Source organism: Medicago sativa, chromosome 8 (assembly GCF_051527215.1).
Source record: "Medicago sativa cultivar Bolivia chromosome 8, Bolivia_mono, whole genome shotgun sequence".
Lineage (NCBI taxonomy): Eukaryota > Viridiplantae > Streptophyta > Magnoliopsida > Fabales > Fabaceae > Medicago > Medicago sativa.
The window spans coordinates 10,656,490-10,683,173 of record NC_140756.1 but is presented as its reverse complement, the minus strand read 5'-3'; the positions used below and the strand labels follow the sequence as shown (position 1 = coordinate 10,683,173).

The window sequence follows — 26,684 nt, the reverse complement described above, 5'->3', positions numbered from 1 at the left end:
AGGATATTAAATAGGTTACTATCCACATGACTTAAAAGCTCAAGCCGGTGGTGAGACTTTTACTAACAAATCTTTTAAATTGGTCCACCTGACTTAAAAAAGGTTTTAAAGAGATTAAAATAAAACTAATAAAAAAACGAATCAGAGTGCGATGGTGAATGCACCATTGATAGAAATTACGAAAAATAAAAGTAAAGATAATTATTTCAATTCAAGAATGAATAGGTCTCCATAGAAATGAGAGAAAGAGTAGAATTTTTATTATTAATTTCTTCATATTTTGCTTTCAAAAAAAATATTTATATAATAGAAAAGGTAGTTTCTTAACCACCTTTTCCTAACTACATTAAACTACTAACTAGCTATATAGATATGATTAATAATTTAATACCAATATACTAACTAATAACTACGTATGATGCTGATATAATATTAATATATACACATGATCAATAATTTATATTACATATAAATACATATTTAATAATATATGTATCAGTATTTTTAAATACGTGTGAATTTGTAAAAGATAAAAATACAAAAATAAATAGTTATGCATTTTTTGAGTTGCAAATAGCTATATACATATATAGTGTTGCATGTGATGTCTACGTTTTAATGTTTAAATAACACATCTCTTTTTACAAATGTTTAGTTTTTTTTTTTTGTTCAAATTTTGAAATATGAATTGTTGTAGAGTGTTGGAGGTTTTTTTCATACATGTTTTTACAATATTCAGATTATATTATCGAAAATGTTGTAAGCCCCGCGAGAAGCCTGGATGGTGGGAAAAGAAAATCTCCATCTTTTCGAGTCTTGAGAGTGACGTCTTATTGAACTCTTAAATCATAATGGTAAGTTTTTGAAGTGTTATTCCTCGAACTAGGATTCCTTCCTTCCTTGTAGCCCCTTTTTAAGCAAACATACAATTATTGACGGTTAATGCAAGATTGGACGACAAAACAATTATTGAGTGCAGGGAATTCAAATTCTTTATTTCACTACTAAAATGACCCAACCACTATATCTTCAATTGGTCGCCCTTGAGATATATACACCTAAATAATAAAACCACAGTAAAATGAACATTCAGGGGCAAAAAAGAGTGAACATTTTAATGCCTATTAGTAGTAATGAACTGTTTGCACATGAAACATTATTGAATTACATCATTATACATTAGGATGGAGGTTTTGTTAGTTCAAAGCTACAAATTTGAGAATATCATCAGCTACGTTCTATATAGTTGAATGTATAGTGTACAATTCTGCGATTTTTATTGGTGACTACTTACTTAAATAAGAACATAATACTCGATAGTAGAGATTTACATTGAAGAAGAAATCATTGCTTTGTTGCATTCGTAGGTATATTTAAACCAATGAAGTTACAAAATCACAATTTTTGATAACTTTAGCCTTAGCTACCCCAACATTTATCTCTTAAACAATGACCGTTCAATGAATACAAAGTTCTAACAAGAAGCTTAGCTACGCCAACATTTGTGATAGACAGAGACATTGCATGCATAAGACGATAAGAAACATAACATGTTTTAGTCAATATAACCAAACTTAGCAAGTTTACACAGATATTACTAAATAACGATAGCTTTTCACAACCTTCCAACCAAAGACATAGCCAAGCCAGTGACGTTTTATACAAAGCAAGGATTATAAATTTGAACATTTTCTTCTTTTACCATTTTGCTCTCAACTTCATCCTTATTTTCTAGCAGCATCTGATTGGTATGTCTGAAGCAAGTTATTGAAAAATGTTGTAAAAATGAATATGAACATGACTATAACTCTGGTAGAGCAATACTAAGCTGCAAATGATTCTCAAAATTAATATATATAACTTTTAGTTCTTATGTTTCTTAAAATATAATACAGGAAGTTTAAAATCACTTATATGAAAACTATGTATCTAAACCTAATAAACAAAGATGTGCTTAAAGTATTGCACCTAATTACATTGCTCTATTCAGCAAGGCACTGATTAAGTATATCATCGACAGCTAAAGTATTTGAAAATGATGTTTATTTAGAGTAGCTGAAGTTAGTTAGATAAGCATAATCCGCAGGAGTTTTGGTTAGAAATTTTTAGTAGCGGCACTTGACTAACTGTCTCCAAAATAACAGCAATTGAAAGTAATTAGAGTAAAGATCACGTTTTAACCACTAATGTAAGTCATAAAACCAAATCACTTAATCTACCAACCAATGAAATAAAAAGTACATGAGATAGCCAACATAATAAAGCACATGGCAACAACAGAAGATGAAATCTGGTCTTGATAAAAAATGTACTATTTCACTTTCAGAGACGGGCTATATATATCACCCAGATTGGATTTCTTTTGTTGGTTCAAAACTTGTGGTAGTAAGTATCACCAAATTTCAAGTAATAGTCCAACATTGGAGATCATTGTTTTGTTTTATTACAAATCTTTATAACTCTGGCCTTAATTGAAATAAACAATGACCTTTCAATGAATACGAAGTTCTAATAAGAAGTATAACTACATCCTCCAACGTTTGTCATAGATAGAGAGATTTCCTGCATAAGATGATAAGAAACATAACATGTTTTTGTCAAAATATAATCAAAACATCCAAATTTCAAACAGCAATAGAACATTATGCACCTACAGAGCCTAAATCTCGACATATTATGCATACAAGCTTTAGATCTTAGAAATCATGTTGTACAACAATATACACATATAAGATTCAGAATAAGATTAAGCTTTATCATATTTGTTACACCACAAACCTATTGTATCTTGGCATTCATTCAGACCTAAAGAAACTAAATGTCCACATTATCTGATTCAACACTCGTAGTTTCAGAGCCGTAATGAAACCAAAATGGCAAAAAGAAGGTCCTCACCAGCAGAACCTAATGGATATAATTTGTTGCCTTTTACTTAGAACAGGTTCAGGTTCAAAAGGGAGACAATTTTTTCTTGTAAAAGATTCATCAGCAGCAGAAAGTAAAGATTTTGCAAAAATGATAAGATGCAGACAAATTTGAGAATAAAATATATTTCCATCACTTGATTCCAATGGAACATAAAGCTAAAGTACTTGGGTTGGGCAACAAATCCAAATAAAACAATTCAGACAAAAATTCAAAGTACTCACCTTAGATATTAGAAATAAAGTTTGTCAAATTTTAGTTATCATTTTAATCTTCTTCTCAAAACAAATTATATAGTTGTTATAAATTATAACATGCATTCCTTGCGTACGATATTAATATCACACAGTAGAAAATTGAGGAAGGAATCACCAATTGAGGCCCAACACAATAATAAGAGCCCCAAAAGAAAAACTACTGTCCAATAAGTTTTATCCTAAGATATCCTCAAAATTTGCATCTGCATAATTCTGCAGTTTCCATCGAGTAGCAACTAACAACAAGAAGCAATATCCAAAAACAGTCTAAGTACGCAGGCTTTGATACCATTATTTTTCTACCAATCCTAACCAAGGATCCATTAAATAACTCATTCTTGCCATTCAAATGCTTCAATAACAAGATTGGAGTCATTTCAACTCTACAGTGCAAGAGTATCAAACATTCTAGAAGAGGCAGTGAAACTTGTCTGCCACATAAAGCATCCACAAGAAGCAGCATCTCATGTTTAATCAGACACCCTTCAATAAATAATAAAATTCAAAGTATAGTCGAGGTATAATTATTATTTACTTTTTTTGAGAGGATAATTGAGGAATCATTATACAACTAATCAAATCAATAATGACAAATACAACTAAAGAATAAAACCAACAAAGGCAACTCCAACACGATATTTTTTTTATGAAATTCAGTATTATATATTCTAAATTCTACTAAGAACTATCGTTACTTAAAACAATTTGACAAAGGCCCCGTTTGGTTTGAGCTTATGAAAAATAGCTTATGTAAACAAATAAGCTTTTATTTTAATTTATAAACTCCCAGTAGCTAAAATCGTATCTTCATGAACTGTTTCTTTATAAACAACGTTAAAAACTTATAAATAATACATAAAAACTTATTTATTTTCATAAGCTGTTTTATATAAGCTCTAAAATAAGCTAATCCAAACAAACCCAAATTCTGTCCTCAATTGTTACTAAACTGGTAGAAAATTGGTGATTCCTTCCTTAACTCGTAGTTTGTGTTTTTTCTTGAATGGCAATATATATATAGTGTGAGTACAAGTAGATACATATAGTCATAGACATCAAAGATGATTACAAGGAGTACTTTATCCAGGCCACAGATACACATAAAACCTACGCACATGCAACGCAAAAGGCAACAAAAAACACAAATTCCAACTCTCCAACCTACCTCCTAGCAGGAGCGTTTAACCCCAGCTGAGCAGAGAAAAATAACACACTAGAAAATTGTTATTCAATTCTACAAAGGCCTTGTGTACCATGTTAATATCTCTCCAAATAAACAAAGCTTCAGTTGCAATGATGATAATATCACACAGCAGAAAATTAACAAGTTAATTTTACAACTAGAGGCATCATGAAATGTAATGGTTTTTCTTTCAGTTTCATTAATCATGTAAATATTGTCATTTTCTTCAATGTTGTAGTTACAAAACTCCCCTTCTCTTGCTAACCATGAAAATAGCTAGATCAAAGAAAATTTAGAAACTCTGACGGTGTGGTAACAGTAAAATTGAAATGTAGTGACATGTAGTTAAAAACAAGATTCAACTACTAATAGTTTAGACTAAACACAATGTTAATCATCTTTGATTTGATGCAGTACGAAGACGAAAGAAATGGATTGAGGGTGAGATATCACACCTCAGGAGATACATCTCCGTCAAATGTAAGTTGGCACATTCCAGAGGCCCTTGACACATTTGATAATCTTTTGAGAATGTCGTACTTCTCCCTTTGGTCCAAGGAAATATCAGAAATAATCAATGTTTTCAAAACAAGTCCTTTTTGCAAAACATGCTCAACAAATGACATCTCATCTGGAAATCCTTGAAAACCTTTAAATTGAATAAAGGTCAGGTGCGATATGAGACAATTAGGAACACTTGGCTGTGGAGCCCATCCTAAAATTGGTGGCTCCTGTAGGCAATAAAAATACACGAATAAGATGCAATATTAGTAGTAATGAATTAATCATGTATATATTAAGTGGTGTACTGTACAATAAAATGCAACTACTAATTTGTGTAATCCATTTCATAAGAGCTGGTTAAGTTCTCATTAAAGTTATACAGACCGAATTAAACTTCAAATTAAACAAACCTTGTAGATCTGAATTTTGAGAACTTGAAGCACAGGACATTTTTGAAGCAAGCAAAGTAGTGAATTGGAGTTAACCCAGGTCAGCATGAGCTCTAAATGAAGCAAATAGCGAAATTCTTGAAAAAGCAATTCACGGGGTTCACCAAGCAGCCACTGTTTGTCCACATTACCAAGTAGTAATTAGAACAAAACTATATCTATCCATAAATAAATAAATCATGATTATTAGTTATATAATTTGTCATTAGTTAGCTAGTTACTAACTTACTCTCTATATAAACGACGAGTAAACATTAAAAAACTAAAACAAAACTTAACCTTAGTTGTTGGACTACTCAAAGTTAGATGTTTTGTCCCGGATAGAGCATCTAGGAGCTTGAGTAATGGGACAATGAAACCAAACGACATGGGATAGAGATGGAGACTTGCTTCTACCACATTGTGCAAGTTCTGCGTGTTTAAAACATCATGGAATGGGCATTGGGTAATGTTAAGGTACTCAAGATGAGGCGCGTTAATTTCAAGTGAAGGCCCACCACTGTCATTGTCAGCAAAGAAGTCCAGCCTTTTCAAGGTAGGTGGGATGTAAATTTTGTCCATTCTTTTTTCATGGTCATAAAAGCTAAGCATCAGAATTTCTATGTTTTGGCAGCCACAGAGGAGTGCATTGATAGAATGAATGTCAATAAAACCAATGTCAATTAACAGAATCTTCAATGACGGTAAACTAATTGTTGTAGAGCTTTGTAGGTTTACACGAATTGTCCCATGGATACTGAGGAACAAACAAATAATGTTATAAGTTATTTCACATTTCATAACCACATAGCACCAATACTTAAGATTGAAAGCAAATCAGATTCATACACGTTAGATTTCAAGCAAATCATATTGGTTAAATTCAATTTCCTAGTAAACAATAAAGAACAACACAACACAACACAAAATAATAATAAACAATAGAAGCGTGCCTGAGTAAAACGAGGTTAGGGCAAGTGAAGAGGTTTAGAGGGAGGTTGAAGGAAAGTCTGACGTTGTCGATGTTGTCTGAACGGAGATCAAGATGAAGTTCCTCGAGATGGGGCCCAATGACGGCACGAACCCACCTGTTAACTGAATCAGCACGTGAGTTGTCATCGACAACGGAGTGAGCACAGATGAGATGCATCTTCCGAATGGCGGAGGATTACGGAGGAGGGAAAGGACGCTGTTAACCAAAACAGCGAAGCTTCTGAGTCGATCAACGAAAGAGTCATCATTTTTGACATGGAAATAGTCATCATCGAAATCTAGCACCTGGAGATTCTGCCAAAGGTGTCGCCACCGGCGAGATAGACAGCTGGTGGAAACCACGGTTTTGGTCGGGAGGCGTGAGAGGATGTGGTTGAGCAGCACATTGTCTGGTAAACTACTAATCCAGTCTTCTTCTTCTTCTGATTTTTGTCGTTTCGAATTCGATTCTTCCATTGTCATTGTCGGTTCAACATTTGCCATTTAGAGTTATGGCGAAAAGGTGATGAAGAAGTTTTGATTGGAATCAGAAAAGATGAATTAGAAAGAAAAAAGAGTTAAAAATGTAAGGGATAATAAAATTAAAATTGTTTAAAAGTTATTATGAAAAGTTGTTAAAATATTATTTCTCTGAAATAATTGTCGCGATTTTATCCTTTAAAGTTAGATTATAATAAAATGTGTCTGTGGATCAAACCCCCGACACCACCAAAAAAAATATTTATAATAAAATAATATTTTGATTTCATTTTGTTAAAAATTGATCATTTTAAGTTAGAATATTATACTATGATCCATTTTCATCCAATTTCGTTAAAAATGTTTATATATCATTTATTAGAGTCGTAGGTCTAAAAATGTTTATGACATTAAATATGATTACTTACACGTATTTTTTTCTTCTTCTAAAGATAAATATTTCATCAACAACATTAAAATGGAGTGATTGATCAATTTTATTTCAAATCAAGATTGAATAACACACCTATGAATTATAGTTTTGAAAGCGATGAATTTGAAACTACCAACTTTAATATTAAATGTTTGTATTTAATGTTGTACATATAGTGTCACATACTCCCTTGTGATGTTTGTATTTAATGTTTAAATAACACAAATCTTCTTTCAAATGTCTATTTTTCTATGTTTAGAACTTGTGGTATACCCATGCATACTCATGCGGTATGGTGTCTCGATGATACAATGATATATTTTTTGATGCTAAGAACGGTGGAGCACGTTGGTGTTTTTGAAATCCTGACATCGAGATGAGATAGTTTCATGTGATGACATCGATCATAGATTTGTGTCTTGTCATCCTTCCAAGTTTTGTAATTGAACCTTGTTATTGGGTCATTCTAGTGTTCTTATTGTGGGGTTTTGTTTTTGGAGGCAATTGATGAAGTAAATAGGTTAGACATTTTTGTCCCATACCATTACCTTCCTAAAGTCGCCTTATACAATGTTAAACTATAACAATGCTCCGTAATGTTCAAATCCATGGGATCAAAACCTCCATTCAAATTCATGTAATCAGAGGTCAACTATAAGCCTTCTTTCACTCCTTTTAGCGCCTCAAACTGAGGCACAATCCAATATTAGAAGCATCCACAACTTTCTCAAAGACCAATTTTTTTTAACAACATAACTTATAAGCCACAAACAAATAAGGACATTTAAATAAGTTATCCCAATTGACAAAGTTGATATCGGTTCAATACATACATATACTGACTGATGGGAGCCATAAGAAGATGATTTGAAAGTTCATAGTTAAAGGTGATAAAAAGAAAGTAGTTCAAAACTTTTCTTTGTTCTACAAACAAAAGTACAAGTTTAATAACTATTTCGCTAGGTCGGCTAGCTGTATTGGCTTGTGAAATGTATCCATGCCTTGTGTACTACGTCCTGATAGTAACTTACCGAAATTCAAAGTGGCCAAAAGAATTGTAAAATTGATGAAATGGAAAATGCATTGTCCTCTTTATAGTGAAGCCCCTAGCATCTCATCAAAAATATGATTCTATCAACTTCAAAAATCACAGCATTGCAAATGTGAACTGCCAAACATATAGTGAAAAGGTTATTCAAATCTAATTATGTTTAGTGCCATGAGTGGAAACTGAATACATAATTTATATGTCTAATCTAGGTGCCTATATGAGAGTCCACACCAAATCACACCTTAGGAGATACAACTCAGTCAAATGTAAGCCGGCACATTCTTGAGGCCCTTGACGCATTCGATAATCTTTTGAGAATGTCGTACTTCTTACTTTGGTCGAAAGAAATATCAGAAATAATCATTATTGTCTTCAAAACAAATCCTTCTTGCAAAACATGCTCAACAAATGACACCTCATCTGGTAATCCTAGAAATCCTTTAAATTGAATAAAGGTCAGGTGGGATACGAGACAATTAGGAGCACTTGACTGTGGTGCCCATCCTAAAATTGGTGACTGTTCCTGTAGGCAACAAAAGACTTGAATAAGATGCAATGTTCATAGTAATGAATTAATCATGTTATATATTGGGTGGGGTACTGTTCAATAATATGTTACTTCTGATTTATGTAATATATTTAATAAAAATTTGTTAATTTCACATTAAAGTTATGTAGATCAAATTAAGCGTCGATTAAACAAACCTTGTTGTTCTGAATTTTGAGAATTTGTAGCACAGGACATTTTTGAAGCAAGGAAAGCAGAGAATTGGAATTAAACCAGGGAAGAATGAGCTCTAAATGAAGCAAATAGCGAAATTCTTGAAAAAATAGATCACGAGGTTCACCAAGCAGCCACTGTTCGTCCACATTATCAAGTAGCAATTAGTATAAAACTATATCTATCTATAAAGAAATTATGATATGTAGAGATATAATTTTTCGATAGTTAGTTACTAACCTACTCTATATAAATGATGAAGCAAACATCAAATAACTAAAATAAAACTAATTTACCTTGGTTGTTGAACCACTCAACACTAAATGTTTTGTCCTGGAGAGAGTGTTGAGCAGCTTGAGTAATGGATCGACAAAATCATACGAGAAAGGAAAGAGATCAAGACTTGCTTCTACCACGTTGTGAAAGCCGTTCATGCTTAAAACATCAATGAATTTGTGTTGGTAAATGTTAAGGTACTCAAGATCTGGCGCGTTTATTTCAAGCGAAGACCCAAAGTCGTTATCAATTTGGATTTTCAGCCTTTTCAAGGAAGTTGGGAGGCAAACATTCTCCAAGCTATCAGATAAAAAGTGAAGATCCAAAGCTTCGATGTTTGGGCAGCCATAGAGGAGTGCATTTACAAAAGCCACTTCCACGTTACCGAGGATGTCAATTAGCAGCATCTTCAGTGATGGTAAACTTATTGGCGTAGTGCTTTGTACGTCTAGATGAATTCCACCACAAATACTGAGGAACAAACAAATAATGTTATATCACATTTCATAACTATTTAGCACTGATACTTAACATTGAAGTCATATACACTTTGAGTTTTATTTCATAACTATTTAGTTTATGTTATTTTACCCTTTTATCTTTAGGTTGTATTTAAACATGGGCTAATGCCTCATTTACAATTAATAACATTTTAACAATTATCTTTTTGTCTCTAAAAACTCTCATTCTCGACAATTCTTTGTATAATTTCTCTTTTGTATAAGATTCTATTCAGAGTCATTAGAATCCCTACTCTTGAGATTTGAATTTTTATCAATTTGTCCTTATAATCCATTTTCTTGACTGAATGGTATTTTGAGTGTTACGGTGATTTTTTATGGAAGTTGCAAACTGAGTTTTGAGTGCCCTCAAAGTGGGAGACAAGATGGAAAAAGCCAAAAGGTTTATGTTTCTCCTGTGGTGAATCAATTGCTCCATAAAAATATTCAGATATTTGTTATGGATATCCACTGATGTCCTAACCTTTGCTACGGCAGAACCTCTGCTCTCCACATATCTACAACCACAGTTTTTCTCTGATTCGATGATGTTGACTATACAAAGAAATCACGGAGTGATTTTTAGCAAGCTCTGATTTCATCTAACCAAAATTCTATGTTTAATTTTCAGGTAACCCTATGTCATATGCATCGTGTCAGCAATTGCTGAACTGGATTGGAAAATACATCATATATGTTTGCAAAATTTTCTAGGCCCACACCAATTGAAATTTTAACGTTTTGTTGAGCCATCTAAAACACACAAGACCTTAAACTTTACAGTTATCATATACAAACCAGTCAAAGACACACAAACTAGGAAGGATGATTGCACCGCCACTAGAACCACCTGATATAGTTGTTAGTGTTACAATACCGTGACTCAATTTGTCTATGTTAGTAGGTGCACTTATAATAGGCCTAATTTTTCTATGTTAGTTGTTGAATTTGATTTTTCCAAAGAATCAGATAGGATATTGATTGTTCCTGGCACGATGGCATTGGCAACAAGAGAAGCAATAGTCCTACAAAGTTCAAATAGGGTGGAGAAATGCGTTGTTTGCCAATGTTCCTCATCATCACCTCTCAAATGTTAAGCGCGTGATAGAGTTCAATTGAGTGGCAGTAGTTCAAACTCTCAAAACCAAGTACCTCAATTTGAATTTGATAAAATTCATAGAATATTCATGAACCACTTATTCTGGTATTTGGTGCACTAACTTTGAGTGTTACTATTCTTTGTCATGACAAAGAAGCCTATCATTACCCGCCTTGGTTTTTATAGAAGATGGACAAGTTTATTTACTATATCAATCATGATGTGTGTATCAAGGAAATTCTTCTCAATGATCAATCACTCCTTGATAGTGATAAAGGAAATTCCACATCTTCTGCTACTCCAAGATTTGAAATAGGCCATAAAAGAAAAAAAATGTGGCTGTTTTGCATAGGAAGATAGTTAATAGGGGCAGCATTCATTGTTACTCAAATGATTCTCAAATGAAGGGACTTGCCACCTAAGCATGGCACTTAGAAGTTTGCTGCTAATATTGATGTGTTTGTGGTCGTTCAGGTCATAGTTCTTGGATGGGAGTTTACTAGGTCTACTCAAGAGAAATTCTTCTCATCTTTAAGGGACAAGGATGCTTAAAAGGGAGGGAATTGTAATAGGAATTAAGTAATAAAGTATTAGATTATTTTCTTATTTTAAAAATTAAAATTTATTTTATTTTATTTTACCTTTTTAGCTTTGAGGATTTGTATTTAAATTTGATCGAGTGCCTCATTTGCAATCTGTCTAACATTTCAACAGTTATCTCATTCTCTCTAAAACTCTCACTCTCTACAATTATTTGTATTGGATTCTATTTCAAATCATTAGAATGCATACTCTTAAGATTTGGATTTTATCGGTTTGTTTATAAAATTTATTTTTCCGTCTCATACTATCCCATACCATCAGTGTCGACATATTGGCATAAGTATTATGTGTTAGTAATCAAAAATCCAAAAAATAAAAGAAGGTTGGATTGATTAGGAACCAAGGATACAACTTTTCCTTACTGGCATTTGTTATTTTAAAAATAAAAACAAGCAATAAAAATAAGGAAGCACGTGCCTGAGTGAAACAAGGTTAGGACAAGTGAAGAGGCTTAGAGGAAGCTTGAAGTCAGGTGCATTTTCGTCGTCGATATAGAGATCAAGGTCGAGTTCCTCAAGGTAAGGCCCAATGACAGGACAAACCCAAGTGTCAAGTGAATGAGCATGGAAATTGTCGTCGTTGATAACGGAATGAGCACAATGGAGACGCATCTTCCGAATACCGCGAGGATTACGGAGGAGGGCAAGCACCCCGTTCACCAGAAAAACAAACTTTTTGAGTTCGATGGGGTTATCAGAGTAGAGGGAGTCATCATAGAAATCTAGCACATGGAGATGCTGCCAAAGGTGTCGCCATCGGCGAGATAGACGGCCAGTGGCAACAACGGTTTTGGTAGGGAGGCATGACAGGATGTGGTTGAGCACATCGTCTGGCAAACTACTGATCCTGTCTTCTTGTAATGCTTTTCGTCGTTTGGAGTTCGACTCTGCCATTGTCGTTTGAACACTTGCCTTTCTAGTGATTACTTTTTTCTTTGATGCAACAATGTATTCAGATGATGGCAGAAAGGTGAAGAAATTTGGATACTATACTCCTCCTTTGTTTTGGGTAGGAGAGAAACGCTTTCCTTGTTTGGGTAGGAGAGAAACGCTTTCTGTGTTGATACTATACTCCTCTATCAATATATACACACCACTTTAAGATAATAATAATTCTTTCAAATCTTTCTCACAATTTTTTTCAAATCTATTTCCTCAATAGAACCTTTCTTCATTAAATTACTTGGATCCTCCGTTGACTTATAAAACTGTTTTTTTCAACAAATTTTTTGATATAGATAAAAAGTTATAAGTATAGATAATTGTGACTTTCAAAAGTAACAAACTAAACAAACCATATTTATATTTTTCAATGACAACAATTATATAACAAATATAACAATTTTTTTTTATCTTTTTTAATAACACCTATATTATTATATGAAAATTTATTTAGGGGTATAATTGGAATAACAAAAAAAAGTCAATCCAAAATTTCCTAGAAACCCCCTATTTTTTTTTATATATAGTATAGAAGATATATATTTAACTTTCATGTTGTAAAAAACTATAATATATTTTTCAATGACACCAACAATATAGCAAATATAATTTTTTTTTGAGGGAGCAAATATTATTATTTCAAAAAAGAATATAATAAATATAATATAAATTCTTATCTTTTTTAATGATACCAACAATATAACATTCTTATAGACAAATTTATAAAGGGTATAATTGGAAGTAAAAAGGCAATCCAAAATCATGTATTTCCTTTATATATAACTTTGTGTCCGTTTGTTTGATGTTTTTATTACGCTAATGAGTGTAAATTATTATAAATATTATTTTTATAAAATTAGTTAGATTTTGATTAAAATCATACATGCTTATCTTTTGAAATTACACCAACAATATAACATATAATAATAATATAAAATATTATGACATCAACAATATAACATTATTATAGAAAAATTTGTTTTATGGTATAATTGGAATAATAAATAATATAACCCAAAACCTTCTATTTTATTTATTCATCTATACTATATATAAAGAAAACAACATCTTTCAGCTCTTTTGGACTGACTTTTTCTCTTTCCAAATATATTCTCAATTTTAAATACAAATAACACACACGATATGAATATATATATATATATATATATATATATGTCTGGTTTTTTTTTCTTTCTTTCTTTTATCATTTAAAAAGTGTAACAAACTATGAGTATATTTATACTTACTTTTTCATTATCCCAACTAGTTTAGAGACCCGGCGTTGCCCGGGTTAGATATTAAATAAGTTTTATAAGTTTGCGTGCACAAATACACGTGTAAGTATATTAGATTGAATTTATTTAAATTTACAATTATAATAATATCTTAAAAATAAATATAAATGATGAGATGAATGACCAATGCAAGAATAAAAAGTGTAACAAAAACAATAATGAATTAGTCCACGTGGTAAGAGTTTTGGGTCCTTTTAAACATGTGGTCATGAGTTTATTTCGTGACCCATGCGTATGAGAGAAAAAATCGATTGAAAGGGAAAAAAGTAGTTGATATATATATATATATATATATATATATATATATATATATATATATATATATATATATCAAAGTATATGTATGAGAAATAATAAAATTGGTGTTTGGCAAACCTGAAGAAGGAAAAATGTTAGATAAAAATAAGGTTTGGGGTTTCTGCTTGTGCTCAAAATGCTCAAAATATGTAAATATGTGATTAACGAAAATTTATTTATTTATAGTTAACATTTGCATTAGAATATGCTGCTAAAAGATAACATAATAAGTAATCGAACCTTTTTTTTTATCAAAAATAAAAACGAATCGAACCCTTTTTTTCCTCAAACATAAAAAGTAATTGAATGATACAAAGCTAAAAGATTAGTAATAACTAATTGAAGCTTCTTTTCTTAAAAACAAATAAATAAATTGGAGTCTTTTAATCATAAAATAAGACATTAAAATAGGAACAATCTCACTATAATAGGAACAATATTTATCATAACAATCTCACTATCGTGAAAAATAGTTAAATCACATTAAAATATGAAACAACCCAAAATAAAATTAAAATATGTGAAAAATTACTAAAGACAATAAAACATGATTATTTAAAAGTTAATTTTATACTATAAATTATCAAATCAATAGCAAAATATTTAAATTTAATTATCATTGGCATTTAAATTATAAAGAAATGAATTAATTTTTCTTAAATGGTGGTTCAAAATTAATATATATCATAAAAATATTTATTTATGTTAAAATAGATTAAACTATAATGCATATTCTTTCTCTCAATTGCAAGATGAATTTATACGGGGTGCTTCACGTTCAGCTACTTTTTCTGTGAAGAGTTCATACCATTTTTTAAAGGTAAGGCGTGAAGCAAATGACTCACATAGCTCAATGCAGGACAATAATCATCAAGTGTGGAAAAAATTATGGAAAATAAAAAGTATTCCAAGACATATCCACTTTCCTTGGAGGATTCTACATGAAAAACTGCAAATAAAAAATGATCTTTTTAAAAAAGGAATAAGTAGTGATCCATTGTGTGTTCTTTGTGGGGAACATAATGAGACAATTTCACACCTTTTTATGGAATGTCATTGGTCAAAGCAAATATGGTTTGCCTCCTCTTTAGGCGTGGTATTTAATTTGCATGATTCCAGGTACGTTCCTTTCCATAAGTGGTTTGAGGAAAATATTATTGATGTCAATGAGGATATTATAGTCCATGTTTTAGCCTTATGTTATGAGATATGGTGTGCTAGAAATAAGAAATGTTTTGAGGGGACTGATGTTGATGTGGTTGCCACTGTTCAAAAGGCACAAAGATCAATTGTGAATTTTAAGAGTGCTAGTACGATGTTGGTGGAAATACAAAGTGGAGGTCCAATTTTGCCAATATCTGATGTTCATTGGACACCTCCTGTTAGTGGTTTCTATAAGCTTAACGTTGATGCAGCAGGTCCGATAGAGGGTGATAAGTGGGGTATTGGTGTTGTGGTGAGAGATAATGAAGGTGTTGTCGTTGGTGCTAGTTCCTGGCAAGTCTTTTCATTACCAGGTTCAGAGGTTGCAGAAGCTTTAGCTATGTGAAAGGGTTTGAAATTTGCAAAAGACATGTCTTTTCTGAATCTTATAGCAGAATCAGATGCTTCTATTGTGGTTTTAGCGTTGAATGCTCACCAATAATCTCCCAACTATGTTGGCTCTATTATCCAAGATTGTGTTAGTTTTAAGGGTAGTTTTCGTAGTTTAAATTTTTTGCATGTTAGACGTGAAGCCAACCAAGCTGCTCATTATTTAGCTAAATATGCTCTTAAGAATTTAGATTGCATATGGATCGAAGAAACTCCACCTTGTATTTCTGCAGTCTCGGCATTTGATTTATTGCCAGACTTTCATTAGTGAATTTGTCTTTAACGTCAAAAAAAAAGTGTAATGCATATTTAATTATTAAGGGTGAGGGTTGTAATTCAAACATCTTATAAGGAAGGGAGTATAAATTTAATTTTTCAAGGGAGGGGAATGTATATTTTAACATAAGAGAGGATGAGAGTGTAATTTAAGCATCTTTGAAGGGAGGGGAGTGTAATTTACTCTAATTAAAATCATAATTTCATAAAAAAGATAAGAACTTAGCTTTGCGTCAAATTATTCATCTTTAAGATTTTGCTTACACTTTGAATAGCTATTTCACTTCAATTTAAATCTTGAAGATCCAATTCTTTGACATATGAGCATTTAAGATCAACATTCCTTTTGTATATCATGCACTATATCATCATATCATCTTATCTTGCTAATTTTACAACATGTTAACTTGTATCCTTCTTGTTTATTTGCATAGCACTCATATGGAAAGTTGCTATACCTTTAACAATTGTAACATTGATCACTGCTTCTGTCAAATTTCTTCTTTCCTCCTTTACATATGATGTTTCCTCCACCTCTATAGTTTCCACTTAAGTTTTTTTGGTAACCACCATATTTCTGATTTGAGGAATTGCTTTCTTGATAGTTTCTTTCATGAGAGTTTCTATGGACACCTCTTCCTCTATTCCATGTCCACTTGACTTTTCCTTTCTAATCTTTATTTGATTGTGCATGTAGTGTAATTTCCACTTTGACTTTGTCTGCACCTCTTTCATTCTCTGCTCATGTGCATCCAATGATGCTTGCATTTCTTCTTTTTTCATTGATGCAAGATCCTTGGATTCTTCCATAAATATTACGACATTGTCGATTCTTGGTGATAAAGATCTCAAGATCTTAAAAAAAATATATATCTCAAGATCTTTTCAACCAAAGATCCAGTTGACACAATCGTTCCACAGTTGATGATACATACTTTTTCTGTCACTATAATTCAATTTTCTTGTAGTGCAAGCTTTCATTCGATTAACCAATTTACTAATTTTTGAAAAGAATTCATTGATACTCATCTTCTCTTCCATTTGCAGTAATTCATACTATTTTTTGTAAGTTTGCGCTCTCACCTTCTTGATTTTTTCTGCACCACCACATGTTTTCTGCAAAGCATCACATGCTTCCTTTGCTGGTTCAGTAAATGGATAGTTTTTTTTCCCGTTTATTTTATATTATTCATTTACCTTATTTTATTTGTGGGATACTGATATGAAGCTAGAATGTTGATATATTAAGGAGTTTTCATATGCTGTTTTTTATGAAAGGAAATGGATTTGTGAGTACTCTCACCAGATTGGAAGTAGCTAGCAAGCAATTTGTTGTCTGTGTTGGGCTTTTGGCTTGATGCATGTACTTTATTAATCCTCACTGGTTAGTGGGGTTGCGTACTTTTAATTAAGCATCATGTTAGAGGAGTGTAAAGAGAATTAACCATAATGGGTCATAATCTTGATGTGCTATGCCTAGATATCTGTTGGAAAATATAGAGCGTGAGGGAGCTAGTGGTAGGGACACACATTAGTGATGAGCATATTGTAGGAGGAGATACATTAGTGATATGGTGAAGCCTTCAATATTATTGACATTGCATCTCAAATGCTTAAAGGCTTGAATACAATTGCACCCATATAAGTCTATTTATAGGTGCTTATAGATGTTTCTAGAACTAGAATAATCTAGGCCTTTATTTGCCTTTTCTACATTAGAATATTATGGATGTTTCTAGGCTACAACTTAACCTAGACATTAATGGAACAATCTAGAAATATATAATAACTTTAAGCTTGTTCTAGTTTTCTCTAATGTATTCTAGAAATATCTAGAAATGTGCATCATATTTCAACACTCCTCCTTGATGCATATTTCGAAAACTTCAAATGTAGTACGTAGTTGCTCAAACATAGATTTGTGCTATCATCTCCTCCTGCACTAATACTCTTCATAGTTGATCAATTTGACATGATAGAAAATTTGTGCCACCTCTTGCCATAATATTTGTTATTGGTCTCCTTGCCGGTCTTGTTGAAGACTTCTGCATGGACCATTTTTGCTTCTTAGTTGCATGAGAAACTCTTTGTCGACATTGTTGAAGATTTCTGACAGGGAGAATTTCTTGTTCATAGTCGCTTGTGAGTCTCCTTGTCACTCATGTAGTAGATTCTTGACAGGGACTCATTCTTGTTCTAGCAGTTACCTATGCTTGTACTCAAGTTAAGCATCAGAGGTCACAGGACTCCATTTATATTTATTGCTGGACTTGTGCTCTATTCAAACTTGAGTGTCTTATTCGCCATAGGTCTTCGTCATTAGTCGGACTTGAACTTTAGAGGATCGGGCTGTTAGGCTACCTGAACTCCTCTATAGCCTTCATAGTTTTCTTTGTTTGAACTCAAACAGAGTAGAGCCTTGTGACTACATGTACTCCTTTTGTGTTTGAGTCATAGACTGAGAATTTCTACTTTTGTAGAATTCATGTTATAGAAGAACATATGGTTGGTGACACGAGGTCATATTTTGCTACGCCCTGTTAATGACCGAACCAGGCTCTGATACCACCGTTGGAAAATATAGAGCGTGAGGGAGCTAGTGGTAGGGACACACATTAGTGATGAGCATATTGTAGGAGGAGATACATTAGTGATATGGTGAAGCCTTCAATATTATTGACATTGCATCTCAAATGCTTAAAGGCTTGAATACAATTGCACCCATATAAGTCTATTTATAATGCAAATGTTAACTATAAATAAATAAATTTTCGTTAATCACATATTTACATATTTTGAGCACAAGCAGAAACCTCAAACCTTCTTTTCATCTAACATTTTTTCAAATTCAGCAGAAAATTCGAGTTGAACCACGGAAGAATGAGTTCCAAATGAAGTAAATGGCAAAATTCTGGAAAATGTAGATCAGCGGGTTACTCAGAAGCCACTGTAATTTTTCTGACCCACTTTAATCTTCACTTTCAGTTTTTGTTTTGTAATTTTTTTTAATCAATAGTTTTAATATCAGTATGAGTTATTTACTTGTTTTGTGTAATATTTGGAGTATATCACATCATCTTTTAGAGATATTAACTAATACGGGTCTGGTGGCTTTCACCTTATATGTGCAGGGACGACCTTCACCTTATCTATATTACTCCCAGTTGACTGTATCACACTAAGTCTTCTCCGCTTAGTATTTTTTGTAAGACCGCCACAAAAACATAATTTCAAGAACAAACATTTAAATCACAAAATTGTAAGCCAAATGTATCAATCAAACGTACAAATAAACTTTAATCATCAATTTAATAACGGAAAATTAATCATATCATAATTAGAAATTCAACAATAACCATTTGTGTCAGCAAAGTCTACTATGCGTGCACAAATAACCTTGTGCTTAAAGATTATTGACATCACAATCAGCTGAGCCTTGTCTGAAGAGGGATAGGGAACAGAGTATAATCCAATGTACATTGTCTCTCTATCCCTTTCTTCTTATTTTAACTAGTTTAGAGACCCGGTGTTGCCCGGGTTAGATATTAAATAAGTTTTATAAGTTTGTGTGCACGAATACACGTGTCAGTATATTAGATTGAATTTATTTAAATTTAAAATTATAATAATATCATAAAAATAAATATAAATGATGAAATGAATGTCCAATGCAAGAATAAAAAGTGTAACAAAATCAATAATGAATTAGTCCAATTGGTAAGAGTTTTGGGTCCCTTTAAACATGTGCTCATGGGTTTGTTTCGTGGTCCATGCGTATGAGAGAGAAAAATCGATTGAAAGGAAAGAAAGTGGTTGAAATATATATATATATATATCAAAGTATATGTATGAGAAATAATAAAATTGGTGTTTGGCAAACCTGAAGAAGAAAAAATGTTAGATGAAAAGAAGGTTTGAGGTTTCTGCTTGTGCTCAAAATATGTAAATATGTGATTAACGAAAATTTATTTATTTATAGTTAACATTTGCATTAGAATATGCTGCTAAAAGATAACATAATAACTTCCTTAAAAAAAAAAGATAACATAATAACTAATCGAACCTTTTTTTTATCAAAAAAAAAACTAATCGAACCATTTTTTTGCTCAAACATAAAAACTAATTGAATGATATAGTGCTAAAAGATTAGTAATAACTAATTGAAGCTTCTTTTCCTAAAAATAAATAAACAAATTGGAGTCTTTTAATCATAAAATAAGATCGTATATGTAAACTTTGTTGAAAGTATTATGTGTAGTTTGTTGAGATATTTCTGCTACATAAAATATTAGAATTTCAATAAAAATTTAAAGAAAATATTGAGTGGATAAGATCAAAATGTTGTTGAGATATTTATGTTAAATAAAATATTGGTTTTCAAAAATAGGAAAAATAATAAAAATATTGAGAATGAATGTGGAAGTGACACGTGGCATAAAAAACCTTACTTTATATATATATATATATATATATATATATATATATATATATATATATATATATACACTATTGATTGATTGATATTGATTGATTGATTGATTGATGTGTAGTTTGTTGAGATATTTCTGCTACATATAATATGAAAAAATGTTTGATTGATATTGATTGATTGATTGATTGATGTGTAGTTTGTTGAGATATTTCTGCTACATAAAAACTCTTAATGTATCAATAGCACATGTGCATAAAAATAAATAAAAAGTAAATTATATGAAACATATAAAAATTTACTCTTTATTTGAAAAAACTCTTAATGTATCAATAGGACATGTGCATAAAAAATAAATTAAAAAATAAATTTAAAAGTTCAACCTCTGTTAAAAATTTGGTATAATATTTTAAAATCAATTACAATATGTATTAACTTTAAAATTCTAACTAAATTATAATATTTTTGGTAGAATGAATTTTTTAGTGGATATGATGAAAACTCAAAGAAATATTTGAAAATTCGAAGAAAAAAATCAGTTTTAAAAAAATAGCAATTTTATAAATTTGAAAACAGATAAAAAAATTAAATTTATTGGAAAAAAATTCTAAAATTGAAGTAGATATTAACTAATTAAAATAAATATTTAAAAAGTAAAGTGAAGTATTTAATTCCCTAAAAAAAAGTGAAAATTCAACGGACATGATTGAAAGTATTATATTTTTTTCTTTGAAAGGACGATTGAAAGTATTATATGTAGTTTGTTGAGATATTTTTGTTACAGAAAATATTTGGAATTCGTTTAAAAAAAATAAAAATATTAAGAATTCAATAAAAATTTAAATAAAATATTTAGTGGATAAGATCAAAAATTTGTTGAGATATTTATGTCAAATAAAATATTAGTTTTAAAAAATAATAAAATAATAAAAATATTGAGAATAAACGTGGAAGCGACACGTGGCATAAAAAACCTTACTTTATATATATACTAGTTTAGAGACCCGGCGTTGCCCGGGTTAGATATTAAATAAGTTTTATAAGTTTGTGTGCACGAATACACGTGTCAGTATATTAGATTGAATTTATTTAAATTTACAATTATAATAATATCATAAAAATAAATATAAATATTTCAAAAAAAAATTAAAAATAAATATAAATGATGAGATGAATGTTCAATGCAAGAATAAAAAGTGTAACAAAATCAATAATGAATTAGTCCAAGTGGTAATAGTTTTGGGTCCTTTAAACATGGACTATTACTTTCCCACCCTATTGCCTTCTCTCGCGCCCTGTAAAATTTCTAAAAATGCCCTTGTGCATTCCGGATTTTAAAATTTGGATTCATGTTTACTATTTTGGATTTTATAATACGGACAATTCTTATGTATAATCAGCCATCAGACTCTCTCACATTTCAATAGTTTTGAGTTTTCCTTTTAAAAACAACAAAAAACTAAGTAAAAAATGCTAAAAACCTGTCAAATAAAATCATAAAAATATAAAAAATAGTACCAAAAAATTCTAAAAATCAAATAAAACTAATGGAAATTTTTTCGGATTTTTCTGAGAATATGAAAAATTAATAAAAATGAAAAATGGGTCTAAACGATGAAATTTTGGATTTTGAGGGGCGGAGTCCCGTAAGAAGTCCCTTCTATGGGAGTCATGGTCCTTGAATTTTTTCTGATTTTCTGGGGATGTTTCGGAGCAATCCGATCAAGTAGCCCGAAAACCCGATTTTTGTTAAATAAAATATTGGTTTTTAAAAATAGAAAAAATAATAAAAATATTGAGAATGAATGTGGAAGTGACATGTGGCATAAAAAACCTTACTTTATATATATACTATTGATACTATTGATTGATTGATTGATGTGTAGTTTGTTGAGATAAAAAATACTGAGTGCATAAGATCAAAAGTTTGTTGAGATATTTATGTTAAATAAAATAGAAAAAAAATAAAAATATTGAGAATGAATGTGGAAGTGACATGTGGCATAAAAAACCTTACTTTATATATATACTATTGATACTATTGATTTAATTTTTTGTTTGCATGAGAAAAGAGAAAAAAAACTATCTTTTTTTTTTTTGTGAGAAAAGAAAAAAAAACTATCTAGTGTCTACTATTTACAATATATTATAAATAAGGTTATTCTCTTATGCATCCAATTTCGCTCTAAATCATTATTGTTTAGTTTATACAATTTTTTTTTAATAATAATAAGTAACGTTAGATGGACATTATCCATATGATTAACTTATTGTGTTAATGCGTATATATTATGAACCATATTTTTTATAATACTTTGATTAAAATTGTGTTAATGCGTATATATTATGAACCATATTTTTTATAATACTTTGATTAAAATATAGGATAGGAAGTTTGTTGAGATATTTATGGTAAATAAAATATTAGTTTTAGAAAATAAGAATATTGAAAATCATTTTTATATATAGTATATATAGCTCTTCCTCTTTTTCACAATTCTTGAAAGTTCGATCTCATCTAGGGTTTCAAAATATAGGAGCAGGGCTTATTATCCACATCTCATGGAAAGCGACAGCGACAATCCCTTTTTCAAAGAAGGAGATTATACTCCTATTCCCGATCCCAAACCCAGGGGTTTTGGAAGAATTCCTTTGCAGAAAACCCCTGATAATCCTAGCAGGGCTTATTATCCACATCTCATGGAAAGCGACAGCGACAATCCCTTTTTCAAGGATGGAGATTATACTCCTATTCCCGATCCCAAACCCAGGGGTTTTGGAAGAATTCCTTTGCAGACAACCCCTGATAATCCTAGCAGGGCTTATTATCCATATCTCATGGAAAACAATCCCTTTTTCAAGGATGGAGCATATACTCCTATTCCCGATCCCCGCAGGTGCAAACCCAGGGTTTTTGGAAGAATTCCTTTGCATACTGATTCTGATTCTGATTTTTCTTCTGATGATGAAAGTAAGTAAAGTGTCTCATTCATTCCTTCCTTCAATTTTGTTTTGTTTTGTTAGCTGTTTCACAAACTTATCTTGGGGGGGCTTGCAGGTTGGTTTCCTGGACCTTTTCGTAATGCACGTCGATGCATTAGGAGTAAATGCAGGGATATATGTAAGGATGGAGGTTTGTTAAAGTATAGACGCGAAAAAGGGAACAAAACCATTAAGGATTTATGTAGAAATAAACATATTGATGTTAATGATGTTTTAGGTATGTATGTTTTCATTTTTTTTTTTTTTTTATTTATCTTGCTGCTGGATTATGTATGTGTGTTAACTCTCAGTCTCAACTCCTTATTGTATTGTTAATTGCATTGCAGTTGGAGTCAAGTACAAAGTATGGCTTAAAGATGATGAAAAAGGATTAGGAATTCAAACTTTTATTAAACAATCCCATGAAGTGGAAGAGTACCCATTCAACTTTCCTCTGGTTCCCGGATCGTCGTTGTTTTCATATTCTTTTAAACCTTTTTACTGCTCTGCATTGGAAATCGCTATTAAGAACATGAAGATCGGAGAGAAATCATCTTTCACTGTCAAACCACAGTGTAAGTTGTCTACAAATTGTTAAATGATGATCATCATTTGTTTGCTTGCCTTTTCCTTTTTTTTCAAGTTTTGTAAAACTCCTTATTATCTCTACAATTTCATTTTAAAACAAGTTTTATTTGTTTTAGTTCTAACATAGATATAAGAAATTAACAAGTTTGTAAAACAATTAGTAATACATCACTACTCTTAGCTAATATAATATAATATAATATAACCGGTACTCTTCATATTCTGTTCTAGATGGATTTGGTGACGAAGGCAAGCCAGCTTACGGCAATGAAGGTCCAGTTCCGCCTAATGCAACATTGGTGATTTTTGTTGAGTTAGTTTATTGGAAAAAAATAACTTACAATAAGACCCTCATCAAGGAAGGAGAAGGAAATGACTGTCCAAATGAGGGAGCTGTTGTCAAATGTAAATCACACCACTAATTCATGCTAATATATATGATGGCTCTCTCTCCATTGTTTCTTTAATGAATTTAGGCAGTATATATGATGGCTCTCTCTCCATTTTGCATTTTTGCAGTGAGACTACTTGGTTGGCTGCCAGGAGATGACACTGTTTTTTTTAACAGGGGCTATCGTGGTGATGATGATGATGATCTGTTTGAATTTAAAACTGCCGAGGGTAATTTCAATTTCCACAATGTTTCACTTTCTCACAATAATCTGTTTTTATATCAACTATAGTGAATGTTTGTTGTATTGAGCAGAGCAAGTGGTTGAAGGGCTTGAGGAAGCTGTGATGGACATGAAGAAGGGTGAGGTAGCTGTCTTGTCTATTCCGCCTCAATATGCTTTTGGTTCATCAGAGTCTCAGCAGGAACTGGCAATGGTTCCTCCTAATTCGCCCTTGATGTATAGGGTCGAGCTAGTATCATTTGTGAAGGTAAATAAATAATTTGATTCAATGTTGATTATTAAAATTCTATAATTTAAAAAGATTGTCTAACCTAAATTGAAATTCTTAGACATAAATAAGATTGTTGTTTTTGCCATCTTCCTAGTTTGTTATAGTTAATTTACAAAGCTATTTTTCTTGGCACAGTAAAGAGCCAAATACTTAACCGTGTTTTGAGGGCTCTTGTAGTTTAAGTTTTTTTTTTTTTTTTTCTTTTCAATTGGTTAGCATAATTAAAGGTTACACTTTCCAATGAACCTTTTTTCAAATTTTTTCGATGTTTATTTTATCCTCTTTCTGTTTTCTGACTTCCGTCTATCAAAATATATTTTCTTGTTGGATACCATTGCGACTTTCTCTATGCATTTATACGTTGGTTCAATTTTTGCTTTAGGAAAAGGATTTCGAGGACATGAACAATCAAGAGAAAATAGAAGCTGCTCTTGAGAAGAAAAGAGAAGGGAATGCATTGCTTGCTGCTGGGGAAGATGCAAGGGCTTCTAAAAGATTTATGAAGGTAACCGAGGTTACATTGATATATTTCACCCTCATCCACTACAATGTGATAGGTACACTTGAGCCTATGGTCCGCCAAGCATTAGGACAAATCTGCATAGGCCCACTTTCTGGATGGAGTGCATGAGGAGAAGGAAGGTGGGGCCTGGGGAGAGAATAAATTAGTTAGTGACTTGTGCACCAATCTCATATGAGTACGGTTATAAAAGATATGGTAGTGGAGAAGGCATTCCGAGATATTGTTAGAATTGGCTGGGAGAGTTTCTCTCTGGTTAGGAGCAGAGTGCTCTGTTTAGGAGTCTTGGACCCTGGTTTATCTCTTTCATTTTGTTATTCCAGCGCTGTAGAGCCTCTGCGCTCATCTTTATCGTTTGTTGATATACAAAATTACCATGTTTATTTTGTGTGTTCTATCATGTATCTTTTCTGAAACTGAAACTGTAATACAGGCTCTGAGGTTCGTAGGTTTTGGAACCTCCTTTAGTCATGAGGAGTACAAAATTGTTAGGATCTTGAGGTGTAATATCTTTATGGACTTTGAGAAGTGCAAGACAGTATGGGAAGGTTTTGAACATTCAGCTAATTGGTTTAATAAGGTATGTCTGTTGTCTCCCATCTTACAGAAAATCATTTTTTGAAGGGATAGAAAATCATATCTCTTGCTTACTAATAATTAATGACCGAGTTTTTTATGAACAAGCAGATGCCGGAGCTTGAGGAGGGCACAAAAGTTTGGAACAGGTACACTTATTGAGTGGTTCAATTATTCGAACTTTGGATGTGCTGGGATTTTTGTTGTAAAATGAATTTGATCTTGATTTATAAACAGGCATGTGCAGCGGCCGCAAGAGTACTACGGGGGCAATATTGACACAGGAGGGGGTATCTGGAATCAGATTATGTAGTATATTTTTACTTCTGGACAATACACTGCCAGTGGTTCTAGACGGTGCATATGATGTCGAAGTTGAAGTCAAATATGATTTATTTTGTTTGTCTGTGTAAAATCTTCTACATTTATTTAATTTGCAGAAATTTGGGCCGAAGATGCTCAACCCATATTGTCATCAAGGCATCTATAGATGCTAAATTGTGTGTTGATATTTATAGAGTAACCTGAACTTGTGAGTTTGTAGCATTTATAGAAATCAGGGATGTCTTTAAATGATACAGACATCCCTTCTTGTTTAAAAATATACAATTAACCCCCCTAAGTTATCATCAAATATACACTTAACCTCTCATGAACGTTTACACGCTTTGTTTTTTTTTGTATGTCCAACCACAAATATGCATGAAATTACTATACAAAAATTGGGGTTTTCTTTCATTTGCATTAGTCATCTTAAGTTCAATGTATCATAGACATGGCTATTGAATTGCCGTCATGGTCATGTTTGGTCCTCTTCACTTACATTTTGCTCCATGCTTATCTTAATTG

The 26,684-nt window shown here is 31.7% G+C and overlaps 4 protein-coding genes across 4 annotated transcripts; 2 read left to right on the top strand and 2 right to left on the bottom strand.

The window, feature by feature from the left end:
• Positions 1-2,282: 2,282 nt before the first annotated feature.
• LOC146896859 (F-box/FBD/LRR-repeat protein At4g26340-like) lies at positions 2,283-6,469 on the bottom strand. The gene is made up of 5 exons (XM_085734064.1): positions 6,251-6,469; positions 5,598-6,054; positions 5,280-5,432; positions 4,821-5,096; positions 2,283-2,562 (listed from the first exon to the last, which is right to left on the bottom strand). Exons 1-5 carry the CDS (start codon positions 6,445-6,447, stop codon positions 2,509-2,511), a joined length of 1,137 nt encoding a protein of 378 aa, XP_085590190.1. The 5' UTR covers positions 6,448-6,469; the 3' UTR covers positions 2,283-2,508.
• A 1,475-nt stretch (positions 6,470-7,944) lies between these two features.
• On the bottom strand, positions 7,945-12,449 carry LOC146896858 (F-box/FBD/LRR-repeat protein At4g26340-like). Its single transcript, XM_085734063.1, has 4 exons — positions 11,850-12,449; positions 9,251-9,701; positions 8,939-9,091; positions 7,945-8,756 (listed from the first exon to the last, which is right to left on the bottom strand). The coding sequence occupies exons 1-4, from the start codon at positions 12,323-12,325 to the stop codon at positions 8,490-8,492; spliced, it is 1,347 nt and encodes a 448-aa protein (XP_085590189.1). The 5' UTR covers positions 12,326-12,449; the 3' UTR covers positions 7,945-8,489.
• A 2,561-nt stretch (positions 12,450-15,010) lies between these two features.
• LOC146896857 (uncharacterized) lies at positions 15,011-15,514 on the top strand. The gene has a single exon (XM_085736351.1). It carries the CDS (start codon positions 15,011-15,013, stop codon positions 15,512-15,514), a length of 504 nt encoding a protein of 167 aa, XP_085592477.1.
• A 7,284-nt stretch (positions 15,515-22,798) lies between these two features.
• LOC146896856 (peptidyl-prolyl cis-trans isomerase FKBP62-like) lies at positions 22,799-26,381 on the top strand. The gene is made up of 10 exons (XM_085734062.1): positions 22,799-23,234; positions 23,322-23,483; positions 23,593-23,820; positions 24,065-24,238; positions 24,353-24,454; positions 24,540-24,715; positions 25,122-25,244; positions 25,693-25,839; positions 25,947-25,984; positions 26,073-26,381. Exons 1-10 carry the CDS (start codon positions 22,826-22,828, stop codon positions 26,146-26,148), a joined length of 1,635 nt encoding a protein of 544 aa, XP_085590188.1. The 5' UTR covers positions 22,799-22,825; the 3' UTR covers positions 26,149-26,381.
• Positions 26,382-26,684: the final 303 nt, after the last annotated feature.

What these genes read in the sequence shown, in the direction of transcription:
- LOC146896858 (XM_085734063.1), bottom strand. Translation starts at nt 12,325, where the DNA reads ATGGCAGAGTCGAACTCCAAACGACGAAAAGCATTACAAGAAGACAGG. An exon ending in TGAGTGGTTCAACAACCAAG is followed by an intron (nt 9,092 to 9,250) that starts GTAAATTAGTTT and finishes GTGGACGAACAG; the next exon opens with TGGCTGCTTGGTGAACCTCG. An exon ending in TCAAAATTCAGAACAACAAG is followed by an intron (nt 8,757 to 8,938) that starts GTTTGTTTAATC and finishes TGTTGCCTACAG; the next exon opens with GAACAGTCACCAATTTTAGG.
- LOC146896856 (XM_085734062.1), top strand. Translation starts at nt 22,826, where the DNA reads ATGGAAAGCGACAGCGACAATCCCTTTTTCAAAGAAGGAGATTATACT. An exon ending in TTTCACTGTCAAACCACAGT is followed by an intron (nt 23,821 to 24,064) that starts GTAAGTTGTCTA and finishes ATTCTGTTCTAG; the next exon opens with ATGGATTTGGTGACGAAGGC. An exon ending in AGCTAGTATCATTTGTGAAG is followed by an intron (nt 24,716 to 25,121) that starts GTAAATAAATAA and finishes TTTTTGCTTTAG; the next exon opens with GAAAAGGATTTCGAGGACAT.
- LOC146896857 (XM_085736351.1), top strand. Translation starts at nt 15,011, where the DNA reads ATGGAATGTCATTGGTCAAAGCAAATATGGTTTGCCTCCTCTTTAGGC.
- LOC146896859 (XM_085734064.1), bottom strand. Translation starts at nt 6,447, where the DNA reads ATGCATCTCATCTGTGCTCACTCCGTTGTCGATGACAACTCACGTGCT. An exon ending in TCAAAATTCAGATCTACAAG is followed by an intron (nt 5,097 to 5,279) that starts GTTTGTTTAATT and finishes TATTGCCTACAG; the next exon opens with GAGCCACCAATTTTAGGATG. An exon ending in ACGGAGATGTATCTCCTGAG is followed by an intron (nt 2,563 to 4,820) that starts GTGTGATATCTC and finishes CATCTTATGCAG; the next exon opens with GAAATCTCTCTATCTATGAC.